The sequence below is a fragment of the Podarcis bocagei genome (assembly GCF_964188305.1).
Source record: "Podarcis bocagei genome assembly, chromosome: 10".
In the NCBI taxonomy this organism is placed as follows: domain Eukaryota; kingdom Metazoa; phylum Chordata; class Lepidosauria; order Squamata; family Lacertidae; genus Podarcis; species Podarcis bocagei.
The window spans coordinates 77,702,944-77,717,346 of record NC_138135.1 but is presented as its reverse complement, the minus strand read 5'-3'; the positions used below and the strand labels follow the sequence as shown (position 1 = coordinate 77,717,346).

The 14,403-nt window shown below is 43.1% G+C and overlaps 2 protein-coding genes across 11 annotated transcripts in view; one reads left to right on the top strand and one right to left on the bottom strand.

Moving 5' to 3' along the window:
• LMNTD1 (lamin tail domain containing 1) overlaps window positions 1-14,403 on the top strand; it is a 221,479-nt gene that overhangs the window by 117,394 nt on the left and 89,682 nt on the right. For all 10 annotated transcript variants that reach the window (XR_014012243.1, XR_014012244.1, XM_081210727.1 and 7 more), the window contains exons 9-10: window positions 848-1,020; window positions 6,151-6,239. Coding sequence is in view for 8 of the 10 variants with exons in the window: in XM_081210727.1 (XP_081066853.1) it covers window positions 848-1,020; window positions 6,151-6,239 (262 nt within the window). In the remaining 2 variants the exon portion in view is untranslated. The remainder of the gene's footprint in view (window positions 1-847; window positions 1,021-6,150; window positions 6,240-14,403) is intronic.
• Window positions 1-14,403, bottom strand: part of LOC308595990 (endogenous retrovirus group 3 member 1 Env polyprotein-like) — a 297,804-nt gene that overhangs the window by 260,377 nt on the left and 23,024 nt on the right. The gene's annotated exons all lie outside the window — the stretch shown is intronic.

The following is a 14,403-nucleotide window of genomic DNA, read 5'->3' as shown; positions in this document are numbered from 1 at the left end:
GTTGTATTTTGGAGGACACTCAATGCTCAACACATGAAATTGTAGGAGCCTTGAAAGCTTGTATGCCATGGTCCAGATCTCCCTGAGGTGAGCCAGAGAAGCTATAGAAGGTCAGACTCTGGTGAAATAAATGCCAGCTGACAACAAAAGAAGCAAACATAGCAAAGAACATGAGGTCCAGAGGAATGCATGAAGAGAGCCAAGGCCAACATTTATTGTGTTAACGTTATTTAAAATATTTAAATAGATCAGAATATTTATATTTAGGATCGTACTTTAAGGGGCAGGGAAGTAATAGCATCTGTGAGCAATCCAGATTGGATCTGGATCACATCAGTGAGGGAGGAGTGATTTATTCCCTCCTCCCTTAATGTTTTCCAAGTTAAAACTGCTCCTGTGAAGCTGCACTGGGACCTGCAGGAGAAAACGTGCAAGCCATCGTATGGTTACCTGTGAGTTTTCCTCTATGGCAAAATAGTTAAAGGGGGAGAAATTGTAATTAGGTAAATAGCATTAGGGGTGGGGCTCACATAGGATCACATCAATAATTTTTTTCAGCAGTGTTTTATCAATGCACCTGTGTGCACTGAAAACACAGAAGAGGGAAAAGATGCGAGGGAAAGTCAAGCTATGGGGAACTGCACATTTTGTAGCTCCAAAATTTATTTTGGAAATTCTCTTAGTTAAACTGGAATTCTGAGGGAGATACTAAACCAAATAAATGATAATGGGAATGTACAGAGAGAACCCTGTCATTTGTAGTGGGCACTGCAGTATACAACACCCCCCCCATGAGTCAGTACATATAAAAGACTCTGTATGAAACCTCTTGCTTCTATTTCTACAGGGAAGAAAAGATCCCACCCATCCTGTACCCCGTGCAAAGTCCTTGGTGCCAAAATCCAAGCTCTCCCACACATCCCCATTACACTGTGGGAAGATACATCCTGGCGGGCACTGAGGGGAGCCACGTGGGCAGACAAATGAGAACTCAGCTGGTAAAGCAGGATCCAGATACTGGTGAGTTAAAGGACATTTAGAGAATGAAGGGTGGTGTTTGTTTGTTTTTAAATACTGTCAGAAGGAATTTAGAGAAAGTGACAAGACCAAAAGATTTCTCGTAGGATCTTCTTTTGCATTAGCCTTGCCGATACTTGTTGCTAACACATCCGTTGTGTTGGTACAAGATGTTTGTTGTTAGGGGTGTCTCTTTTTGGAAGCTGAAATGACACACTGAGCCACCCTTGGGAGAGACCCGTTATGTTGCCTGTGCCTTGTTAATGAAGCAAGTGCGAAGAAGCTGCTCAAATACTGTGAACACCAGACAAAGCGGTGACACACACAAGCACACAGAAGGGAAAGGTTTCAATGTCTCCAGGGACACATGTCAGAAGGAGTGGTTAAAATGAAGAAAAAGCATGTTGCATAGCTATTTTAGATTTAGTTAGATGTCTGTGCCAGAAATGAGGGAGGGTTAGTTTTGGTACAAATAAGTACAATAGCACCAGGTAAAAAATACATAATCTATATACATAGACATAATATAAAATAGAGAAAGTCAGAGAAAATTAAATGGAATATAGTATAAAATTCAAACAACATGACACCCATACAATCATTCATCCAAGCCTCAGCCACCAGCCATTCCACTCCACCCCACAGCCATTCAACTGCACAGCTCTCATTGCCAAAATTAGGTACTTTTCACTTAGGTTTCACTGATTTCAAGGGGAGAATTAAACACATTTGGTAGAGAGAACCCATATTGTAAATGCTCAAAACACACACTATTCTAATAGTGCACACCGTACTCATTAATTATACAAACTCTGTAATACAAAATATCCATTTATTAGGTGTGCTGCAGCAACATTTACATGACTGCTGTTCTGTTTCTTTACTTAGTTGTCTGACCTCTAACCAGGTGCTATATATCTCCTTTCTTGCTGCTTGAGATATTAGTGTGATAAACTCTTTGCTGCAGCTCTCCCTGTTGAATGACAGACTCTCTTATGAAAGCCACAACATGTTAATCCATGCTTCATTTCTAAGATATGGCAAAGGCTGTGCCATGTTTCTAGAAAAAGAGGCACCGGAACTCACCACAAATGCCTCCCTTGTTCTCTTACAATGGCAATGGCGCCCACCTGCAGGTCCAGCAAGTTCCAGTTGGAAAAAAGACCTGGGTGGTATCCAGATATCTAGGAGAATTCACAAGATGCTTTTCCATTCCAGAATTCTCCCATAAGAAGACTTCCCTGGGCAGAAAACAATAGGAGTGTAGGTTGCCACTTCAACTATTGTTTTCTCCAATACAGCTCAAGCAGATTTAAAGGAGCAGTCCAACATTTACATACAATGGTCTCTTGGTCTGGAACCTTGGACTAGTTGTTACCGGTAATTAAGCTGCAGTTAGACCAGGGTCTGCTGTGCATGTGGGAAAGTGGTGAGGGCCTAGCCCATGGGTAGGCAAACTAAGGCCCGAGGGCCACATCCAGCCCAATCGCCTTCCCAATCCAGCCCGCGGACGGTCCAGGAATCAGCATGTTTTTACGTGAGTAGAATGTGCCCTTTTATTTAAAATGCATCTCTGGGTTATTTGTGGGGCACAGGTACTCGTTCTCCCCCCCCCAAAAAAAAATATAGTCCGGTAGTCTGGCCCCCCACAAGGTCTGAGGGACAGTGGACCGGCCCCCTGCTGAAAAGGCCTGCTGACCCCTGGCCTAGGCCTATTGCATCTCTTGCCTTATTTCAGGGTGGAACTACAGGTGTCAGCAGCAGATCTGGACTACTTTCAAATGCTTCCAGTGGGATTTTGGGTAGAAAGGCTGTGGGTGCAGAGGTTTTAATCTCTTCCTTTGCTCCCCCCCCCAACCCCCTAACCTCTGACCCAGACATTTTCCTCAACTAGTCCTGAGGACAGAATCGCACTCAGCTGAGGAGGAATCACCTGGGATGACAAGTTGTGGCCGAAAGCATCAGGTGGAGCGAGAGTTCAGCACTCCCTGCCTGTTATAGTGAGAACTGGAAGAAACTACTTAAAATCTTGCCTCAGCTATTGTGACTTCACAAGATAGCCTTAGGCAAACTACTCTCTCTCAGCATAATTGCACAAGAATGCTGAGCCATCCAGTGGTGGGCCTACATTTTGGGGGCTCTGAAGCTTGAACAGTCATGGGGGGCCCTTCGCAACCAGCAACAAAGTCTGGTTAACCACTGATATCTTCTTCAATGGGGCTGCTCCATGGCAGATCACCACACCTTTCTGTGCTACTTACTCTCAAACGCTGGGATTGTTAAAAAACATGCAACAAAAAATAATAAAATTGAGTCACGCGACTCAAATTGGGTCTACTAGACCTAGAACCTTTAAGCAATTTGGACCAAAGTTTCCTCAGGGCCCTCTCTGGGATTAGGGACCCTGACACTTGATCCATTTCAGAGTGGATCGTCCCCTGGACCCACTGTACAAATTTATTGTCATGTTTACTGCGATAATGTAGATGCTGTAAAATGCTTTGAGTACTTAAATTTGCTATTTTGTATTTAACATTGCACCCCATTCTTTCCTACCGAGAGCTAATGTTGCCTAAAAGTGCTTAACTTAGTTTTGTTTTAATCCACATTATGAGCTAATAACAAGGATGTTACAAAATTGTTTCACTGTGTATTGGAAGCTGTAGTGATTCTTTTTTTCTGGCAAGTCTTCATAGAAACCCATAACAAAATGTATTTTTCCTTCTGTGGAAAACAAATAGACAAATACAGTCATTATTCTTATTTTATTTCAGTGCAAATAATTCACTCTTGTTTGAAATGCATTGTGGCTATTAATGATCATTTGGCAGATTGGTGATTTTGAAATATGTGGCTATTAAGATACTGCATTTTCTCTGCATACCTACTATATTTACCAGCAGTTTTATAGCCAAATTGTGTAACTTGGAGTCCAAGAATACAATGATTAATGGCTTTATTTAAGAGAATTTGTCTGTTTAGTTTGTACTGAAGCCTATGGACACCACAAAGCAGGTGCTAAGACTATATGTACAGATCATAGCTATTCAGAACTACGGAGACGGCAATCCATGGCACATTCACTTTTAAGCGCTAATTAAATTATTGCCAGTTGCATTTTTTTATCTCATTGATCTTGAACTCCCCCAGTTCTTCTCCCAGCATAGGTTATCTACCAAGGCAGTTTCTACACCAAAAGGTTTAAACCCAGGCCTGAATTGAGATAAGCAGCCTCTTCCTGGAATTGAATGGCAATCACTTCGAATCATAGAATCATAGAGTTGGAAGAGACCACAAGGGCCATCGAGTCCAACCCCCTGCCAAGCAGGAAACACCATCAGAGCACTCCTGACATATGGTTGTCAAGCCTCTGCTTAAAGACCTCCAAAGTAGGAGACTCCACCACACTCCTTGGCAGCAAATTCCACTGTCAAACAGCTCTTACTGTCAGGAAGTTCTTCCTAATGTTTAGGTGGAATCTTCTTTCTTGTAGTTTGGATCCATTGCTCCGTATCCGCTTCTCTGGAGCAGCAGAAAACAACCTTTCTCCCTCCTCTATGTGACATCCTTTTATATATTTGAACATGGCTATCATATCACCCCTTAACTTCCTCTTCTCCAGGCTAAACATGCCCAGCTCCCTTAGCCGTTCCTCATAAGGCATCGTTTCCAGGCCTTTGACCATTTTGGTTGCCCTCCTCTGGACACGTTCCAGTTTGTCAGTGTCCTTCTTGAATTGTGGTGCCCAGAACTGGACACAGTACTCCAGATGAGGTCTGACCAGAGCAGAATACAGTGGCACTATTACTTCCCTTGATCTAGATGCTATACTCCTATTGATGCAGCCCAGAATTGCATTGGCTTTTTTAGCTGCCGCGTCACACTGTTGGCTCATGTCAAGTTTGTGGTCAACCAAGACTCCTAGATCCTTTTCAAATGTACTGCTCTCAAGCCAGGTCTCACCCATCTTGTATTTGTGCCTCTCATTTTTTTTGCCCAAGTGCAATACTTTACATTTCTCCCTGTTAAAGTTCATCTTGTTTGTTTTGGCCCAGTTCTCTAATCTGTCAAGGTCGTTTTGAAGTGTGATCCTGTCCTCTGGGGTGTTAGCCACCCCTCCCAATTTGGTGTCATCTGCAAATTTGATCAGGATGCCCTTGAGTCCATCATCCAAGTCGTTGATAAAGATGTTGAATAAGACCGGGCCCAAGACAGAACCCTGTGGCACCCCACTAGTCACTCTTCTCCAGGATGAAGAGGAACCATTGATGAGCACCCTTTGGGTTCGGTCAGTCAGCCAGTTACAAATCCACTGAGTGGTAGCATAGTCAAGACCACATTTTACCAGCTTCTTTACAAGAATATCATGGGGCACCTTGTCAAATGCCTTGCTCAAGCCCTCTGTTTCAGAAATAGGGCTGAGGGAGAAATTGGATTCTGTTCTTATTTAAAACCAGATTTATCAAATTTGCAGTTTCCAAAACAAAATAAGAACTGAAACACAGCCATCTTTCAAAATTCTCACTTATCCAAATTATGCGATGCAGTTCTCCAGCCAACCAGTGTTTACAAAAATACATATATTAGGGGGAAATGTGCATGAAATGAATATATTTGTGAAAATAATGTATAGAAATGCATTACATTAGGGTAAATTGCTTGCAAACCTGTCTACATTACTCAAAATTCATTCATCTAACAAAACAGGATTAGAAGGTACGCTGGACACATCCATAGACCCAACTGTCACCACAGTGAGAGGCAGGTGGAAATGGAAATGAAAATGGAAATGGTTATCTTCAGCCTATTGGGAAATAAATGTGCTTAAATATAGTTTCTGTTGCAGACTTGTTTGCTAAACGTTAAAAGATTTATAACAGTCTTTAAAGGAACCAGAATAAAATTTTATTCTGTTTTAAAGATCAGAAATATACTTTTGAGGCATTAGGACCTTTGAATAGATGTACACATTAGTAACAAGTTTTAAATCCTAAGGAGTTGGAATTTTATTTAAAATATATATATTTAAAGATCTGCTATAATGTTAGTGAAAAGGCAGTATCTCCCCCCCCCCCCATTTCTTTTTCTTTTAAAAGTAGTGCACATAAGTTTGTTTTTGTTTTCTCTCCACAGGCCTTCTCTGCCCAGGAAGTAGTCATGGCATAAAGCCAGCAGAAGACAGTAACAGGAAAAACAGAATAAGACCAACTCGTTCAGCAGGAGTAAGTAACCATGACATGTTTGATTGTTATTACAGATTTAGAGTGCATGGCAACAAACAAAGACAAAATCAGTTCACTGCCTCAAGGAGCTTACACAATATAAAAAGAGGGTGTATAGATGAGGGAGGGAAGTGGAAAACAAGTAGCAAATCAGCAGAGAGGAGGAATGGGAAAGACAAAGGTAACAAGAGGTGAACAAATGCTTTTTCACTTACATACTTTGGATTGATTTCATTTGTCATGTGGAAGACTAAAAGTCATGAGCCTAAGGCTTTTTTATTGATAAAAATGAGTTTTTATTTGAGTTTGAAGAAAGAGAAATGCGGCAGCACGCAGGTGTTTTAGGAGTGAGTTCTGAGCATCAGAGAATGAATGGATGGAGCTGTTCAAGGGAGCAAGACATCTTTGGGGAGAGGAGGGCTGTGGAGATAAAGGAGAAGATTTGAGACGTATAAGGCTATGGAGACAGAAAAAATGGCATCTGCCACAGAGAGCTTTAAAGCTAAGGACACGTATGTCTTGGATGCAAAGGGAGCTGGGAAGCCAGTGAATGGCTGCCTACCAAGAAAGGACAGGGTCCGAATGAGAAGAGAAAGTGAGCAAGTTTTGAGTGAAGGCAAAATGGTGCAGCAAGTCTCTGATTCAATATACCTGTGTGCGGAGAAACATCATCTCACTTTTTAATCAGCAAGCAGATCTTTTCCTGCAACATAAACTCAAACACAGCATCTCAGTGGATTTGTAACTGGCTGGCTGACCGAACCCAAAGGGTGCTCATCAATGGTTCCTCTTCATCCTGGAGAAGAGTGACTAGTGGGGTGCCACAGGGTTCTGTCTTGGGCCCGGTCTTATTCAACATCTTTATCAACGACTTGGATGATGGACTCAAGGGCATCCTGATCAAATTTGCAGATGACACCAAACTGGGAGGGGTGGCTAACACCCCAGAGGACAGGATCACACTTCAAAACAACCTTGACAGATTAGAGAACTGGGCCAAAACAAACAAGATGAACTTTAACAGGGAGAAATGTAAAGTATTGCACTTGGGGGGGGGGAATGAGAGGCACAAATACAAGATGGGTGACACCTGGCTTGAGAGCAGTACATGTGAATAGGATCTAGGAGTCTTGGTTGACCACAAACTTGACATGAGCCAACAGTGTGACGCGGCAGCTAAAAAAGCCAATGCAATTCTGGGCTGCATCAATAGGAGTATAGCATCTAGATGAAGGGAAGTAATAGTAGTAGATAGGTAGCCGTGTTGGTCTGCCATAGTCAAAATAAAAAAATTCCTTCCAGTAGCACCTTAAAGACCAACTAAGTTAGTTCTTGGTATGAGCTTTCGTGTGCATGCACACTTCTTCAGATACACAGTAATAGTGCCACTGTATTCTGCTCTGGTCAGACCTCATCTGGAGTACTGTGTCCAGTTCTGGGCACCACAATTCAAGAAGGACACTGACAAACTGGAACGTGTCCAGAGGAGGGCAACCAAAATGGTCAAAGGCCTGGAAACGATGCCTTATGAGGAACGGCTAAGGGAGCTGGGCATGTTTAGCCTGGAGAAGAGGAGGTTAAGGGGTGATATGATAGCCATGTTCAAATATATAAAAGGATGTCACATAGAGGAGGGAGAAAGGTTGTTTTCTGCTGCTCCAGAGAAGCGGACACGGAGCAATGGATCCAAACTACAAGAAAGAAGATTCCACCTAAACATTAGGAAGAACTTCCTGACAGTAAGAGCTGTTTGACAGTGGAATTTGCTGCCAAGGAGTGTGGTGGCGTCTCCTACTTTGGAGGTCTTTAAGCAGAGGCTTGACAACCATATGTCAGGAGTGCTCTGGTGGTGTTTCCTGCTTGGCAGGGGGTTGGACTCGATGGCCCTTGTGGTCTCTTCCAACTCTATGATTCTATGATTCTATTATTCTATGATTCTATTATATCTCAACCGGGCCAAATTACCCCTTGGGGGCCCCCAGGATATTCCAAGGGGGCCGCAGGTGATAATCGTGTAAATGGGGGGAGGGCGCATAGCATGAGACATGGGGCCACAGAGGGAAGTGAGAAGTGAAGGAAACAGAAGTGACTGAGAAAATAAAACAGAAAAGAAATGAAGAAAATAAAAAACAGAGAAGCAGAGTGAACAGAGAAGTGACTGTGCTTCCCAGTGGATGGAGCACCACGCACACTCTGTGTCAGTGTCGCTTCTGCTTCCTTCTCCCTCCCACTTCCGCACTCCTCCGCTGCGTGCACCAAGCATCTCGTTTGTCATGGGCAAGTCCATGGGTGCAGTTATCCCTCACAGCAAGGTGCATGATGTGGTTATCTCTCACAGCAATAGAACTAGATATAAAAAAGCTTGTTTCTGGTCATCAAGCACAAGGGTCACATTGATCGAGAAGTACTTAAAGTATAATTTTTTATGTAACTGTCTTTTGTATAAATTATAAAAATTACCGGTATGAATTAAATTGTTCTATTTACAAAAAAAACCCCACATTTAAATAGCTACCCTTCTACCAGTAGGACAGGGGGTGACAGGAAGAAAACATGTTTGGAAGGGGAAAGTCAGAAATAGGTTGAGAAACACTGCTCTAAAGAAACTCTGAATTTATAGCCAACCCCAGTTGCGTAGTCTCTATGCAATTCCACAAAGTGGAAAGGCATGCCTGTGTACCAGACCATCTGATGCATCTAACAAAGTGAGCCTATTCCTACAAAAGCTTATCCCACAAAAGCTGTGTTAGTCTTTAAGGAGCTAACAAAATAATAATGGATTACAAACCAATGGGATTCCTTAGAAATATTTGATATAGCTGGCAATGGGCACATTCACACATCTAGCATTTCAGGGTTCAGTTGCCCTGTTCAGCACTATGGACCCCATAGTCCAGACGCGTTCCTGTGCTGGTACCCTCTGCTTTCCATGCCTCATAGTGAGTGGCTGGCAGCAGCTGTGCAGTCTACATCTCTGGTTTCCTGTGGGTATTTGGTTGGGGCACATGGTGCTTAGAGCAGTAAGGGTGGGGTTATCTAATCTTCACAACAGCCTTACCTGAGAGATCATGGCTGGTCTAAGGATGCTGTGTCCAGAAAACACACTACATCACACTGGCTTTTCATAGTACAGTCCTCATTTTTTAGCTTTGTGTTGAACTAGGAGTGCAATTATTCTTAGTATTTAAGGTAGGCATTAAATCTTAACAAATATTAGCTTAGATGCATGAAATATATTGCATAATTGATCTATATGTATGTATATCACATAAAACGTTTTTGGAAGATGTCCTTCCCACCTTCTTTCTTGACACACCACAATAAGCCAGAAAGTCTCCAATTAGCCATTGTTTCCTGTTTTACATGAACTGGGAAACTATAGATGCCAGGTTCCAAACAGGCTGGTAACTTAAATCAGTTTTAAAATATGGTTTAAGATCCTGGCTTGTTCTGAACCTGGTAACAATAGTTTCCCAGTTCAAACCAAATGGGAAACTATGGCCATTTGGGGACTTCCTGACTTACTATAGTCTAGGGATCCTGCAGGATGCAGGATATCAGCCTATTAAGCTGACATAATTGTCCAAACTGGGCCATAGTGTAAGTGTGTGTGCTTCAGAGTTTTAATGTGTGAGGCATTTAATGTGTTTGAGGTATGGCCCTCAGCAACTGGCAGGCCAACTATGGCCTAGTAAGGCTGGCGCTGTAGACCAAAGAAAAGTCCACTCAGCCTAACATTCTGCAACAGATTCATAACACTCAAGCTACACTAGATGATTAATTTATTTATATGCCGCCCATCTGACTGGGTTACCCTAGCCACTCTGGGTGGCTTCTAACAAATTAAAACACAGTAAGACATCAAACATTTAAACCTTCCCTATACAGGGCTGCCTTCAGATGTCTTCCAAAGGTTGCATAGTTACTTACCTCCTTGACATCTGATGGGAGGATGTTCCGCAGGGAGGGCACGACTACTGAGAAGGCCCTCTGCCTGGTTCACTGTAGCTTCACTTCTCTCAGTGAGAGAACCAGCAGAAGGCCTTTGGAGGTGGACCTCAGTGTCCAGGAATGGAAATGCTCCTTCAGGTATACAGGGCCAAGGCTGTTTAGGGCTTTAAGGGTCAGCACCAGTACTTTGAATTGTGCTTGGAAACGTACTGGGAGCCAGTAAAGATCCTTTAGCACCAGTGTTATATGGTCCAACAGCTGCTCCCAGTTACCAGTCTAGCTGCTGCAATCTGGATTGGTTGTAGTTTCTGAGTCGCCTTCAAAGGTAGCCCCACATAGAGTACGTTGCAGTAGTCCAAGCGGAAGATAACCAGAGCATGTACCACTCTGACAAGGCAGTGCGCATGCAGGTAGAGTCTCAATTAGTGTACCAGATGGAGCTGGTAGACAGCTGTCCTGGACACAGGATTAACCTGTTGTTCCATGGACAACTGTGAGTCCAAAATGACTCCCAGGCTGTGCATGCACCTGGTCATTTCATAGTTGCCCCATTCAAGACCAGGGAGTCCCCCACAACTGCCTACCCAATCCCTCAGAAACACGAAGTCCTGAGCGGCCACTTGTAGGGGTGTGTCAGCATGGATGTTAAAATCCCCTAGGACCACCCGACTAAGTGTCTCCAGGAGAACATCCTTCACAACCTGAAGCAGCTCAGGCAGGAAGCAGAGATGCCGGTACACCAATAGGAATCCTGTACTGCCCTTATTGTCCAACTTCCAGAACATGCACTCAGAAAACCGGGTCTCCCCAGTAGGTTGCCTGGTGCAAACTAATGACTTCCTAAAAATCACTGCATCCCCTTCCCCACATGACCTGGGTTGCTGTGTGTAAGAGAAACCTGGCGGACAAGCAATGGCAAGAACATGTCGTGTCCAACCAGGTCTCTGTTACACATGCCAGGTCAAGTCCTCCATCCATGATCAAGTCATGGATGGCAGTGGTCTTATGAATCATTGTCCTGGCATTGCACAGCAGCACCTTAAGGTCATGTGGGACACCCTTGTTGATACCTGTATCCTTCTGGTCAGGGCAGACCCAGAGGCAGGGATAGTTTTCAGACAGTGACTAAACTTGCCTCCTCAGTAATGACGTGGTCTACTCTAGTCCTAGCATAACTCCTCCTCCTGTCTGTGATCACTGGGATCACGTGCTTGAAATCTAGCTATAGAAGCATAGGATTTGAGGGCAGCAAGAAAAGAATCAGCAATACGTATGCAATTCCCAGAGGTTGGATGGAGGGGGACTATTAACTGGGGAAAGGCCCCATTGCAATAGTCAGCTATAGATTGCCACACCATCTGCTATATTGGTTGGCAATGGTGTATAACCTTAGTATGCTGAGATGATAGAGAGTACTTCTGGGGCCATAAATCTGATTAAGATTCTGTCAGTGATGGGATTATCCGGAGGGTACTTATCATTTTACTTAAGCCAAACAGCTTAATTTTTGCGTAGATTTTCCTCTTAGAGGACTTAATGAGACTTGTGTAGACACTGGCATGTATTTCAGAATTGAAATAGAGGAGTCGCCTGAAGTATTAGATGCACCTTTCTTCTTAGCTGAATTTTTCTCTTCCTCAGTCCCGTATTTTTATTTATAGACATATGAATTCCTTGTATGTTATCTTTGCTGCTACTGATGACATTCTTGGCATTGTAGTGCAGTTAGTATGATGGTGCTTGCATATTTTAAAAAATTCCATGTTGCTTAGTGGTATGTTTAGTGTGTGTGGCACCTTAATGCCTTCAGGTGGTAAATATGTTCATATATTTACATACTGAGGCCTATTTATAATGTGTGCATTTGCCTTTACATCACAGTAGTGAATCTGGGGCATCATTTTACTTCTTGAGTATCACATCTTTGGTGTTATAAATATTAACTTGCTGGTCCACATGATGACAGAAGAAAAGTTCAGAATGTAACAGTTAGAGGGTTGCCATATTTTAAAAAATGAAAATCCAGACACAAAAGTTTTTTCTTTCAGTTTTGCCCAAATTTGTTGAACTTTTTTTGGCAAAATCGCAAAAAAATACGTTTTTGAGCTTTTTTAAAAATTACACCCACCAAAAACAGCACTGCCAACATGGGTTGCTATTCGACTGGATTTTCCCGGACATTTTGGCCGCTTTCCTCCTGGACACTGCTTCCTGCAGCAGTATTCTGTGTATGTCTGGATGTATAGCAACCCTAAACAGATAGGAAATTCAGGAAGATGTTTGGGTGGGGTGGCAGAGAATAATACACCACAGCCCAGCTGTTCAGTCCCAACCTATGCTGAGGTCTGGTTCGGTAGTCAGTCTGATTGTTGATCACTGATAGAACGACAGATTGTACATAATAAGTTGGGAGTGCAGCTGTGGGTATCAAGCATAGAGAGATGGAGTACTGTGAACTATAACGTATGCCTCAAATAAGGAGAGAATGAGATTAGATTGGACCAGAGAAGTTCTGGCCCATTTCTGCAGTCAGCTCTGGCATGGTGCATGGGCTGTGAGCTGCGAGCGCTTCAAGCAGTGCTGGCCATGTGATAACTGCTGGTACATGCAGAATTCAGCACACATTGAGTTTTCGTATGGGCCTGTAAACTGCTGAACTCCAGCTGGCAGCGCATTTCAAAAACCCAGTGGATGCATTTTTTTCTGTGTTCTAAAGACCATCACACAACTGCTTTTTCTTATGGCATTAGCCCATTTAGTTCAAGCTAATGGTGGCTATCCCAATAGAACAGGCCAAGCAAATGGGCTCAACATTTTTATGGTCTGCTTAAATATAGTATTTGCCATCTTCTTCAGTGTAAAAACGGACACCATCTGCTCTGATCTCTCCTCTTCCTTTTCTTTGCCTAGTTTTCCCTGCTTCTTCCGCCTCAACCCTTTCTTCTTCCTCTGCTGTCTCATTTGAGGGCTTGACAACCCTGCTGCTCTCACCTACAGCCCTCTCCATGGAATGGTCTCACTATAGAGACTTGCCTGGAACCGCTTTCATGTCTTTCTAGCACCAGGGAAATTCTTTCCCCCCCCCCCAGGCCTTTTAATACAATTTTAAAAATTTAATGTATTTATTTCCTAAGCTGTATGTATCACTTGATTGTAGAAAACCTCGAAGTGGTTTACAAACAGAATAAAACAGTAAGATTATTAATTAAAAAATTCAAAAAAATGTAAACCAGTGTTATAAGAATTCTAAGGTCTTAAATATAAATAAAATATTCATAAATGTACAAGGCAAACATATAAGTATATAAACCACATGTCTGAAATAGTATAGGAGAGCTATCCTGAATCTATTTTGACTCTCCCAAATTGACCTCAAATATTTCTCTGCAAGGAGAAATGAAATGGGAAAGTCTCCCCATTGTCTTTTGCTTACAAATCCTGTCTTAAGGGCGTATTTGTGTATGAATAGGGTGAGCCTGTGACCTGGATTCGGGAACTAAACTATTAACCATCACAAACCTACCTGACCATTATCAGGTATCCTGGCAAACAGGATTTCCGCTGTAGACCGCCTTCTTCTGTGGTGTATATATGATGTTTCGGGGGGTGGTCTTGGGCTACAGGGTGGGCAACTTCAAAAGTCTATATAAGGGCTTGCGCACCATTGTTCTGGGTTCTCTCCTCCCTCCTGCATGTGGTGAGTGAGGACCCTGTTGCAACAGTTTAATAAAGATCAGACTTAGTAGCCACTTTGCTTCTCAATATACTCTGGTTGGCCTGTTATTTTCTCATACCAATAGGGGACCCACTTAAGGACTCTATATGGGCTCTTGAATACCCCATAAGGGAAAAGGGGCAGGTTTTTTTCTTATAACTGTTTGGTGAGCCAGCCAGGAATTTCGGTTGACTGGATTCTGGGGGCGAGGAAGGACTGGTGATCCAGTGCGCACCAGGCGAATTGCCAGGAGGAATCACCAGTCCTCCAGTGATCCCCAGGGTCTGGAAATAACTGGAGTTCCAGTGGGGCTAACAAGAAGAAGCAATGCTCAATCAGGCCAGCCATAAACAACTACTTGTAAGATCCCAGGATCATCTGAAAACCAGCGCATGCAGAAGCGATTATAGAGATCGTGCGGGGGGGGGGGGGAGTAGGAGTAGGCGGGACTCTCTCTCTTTTCTGTTTTGAATGCTACTAAATAGAGAGTTTTAGATT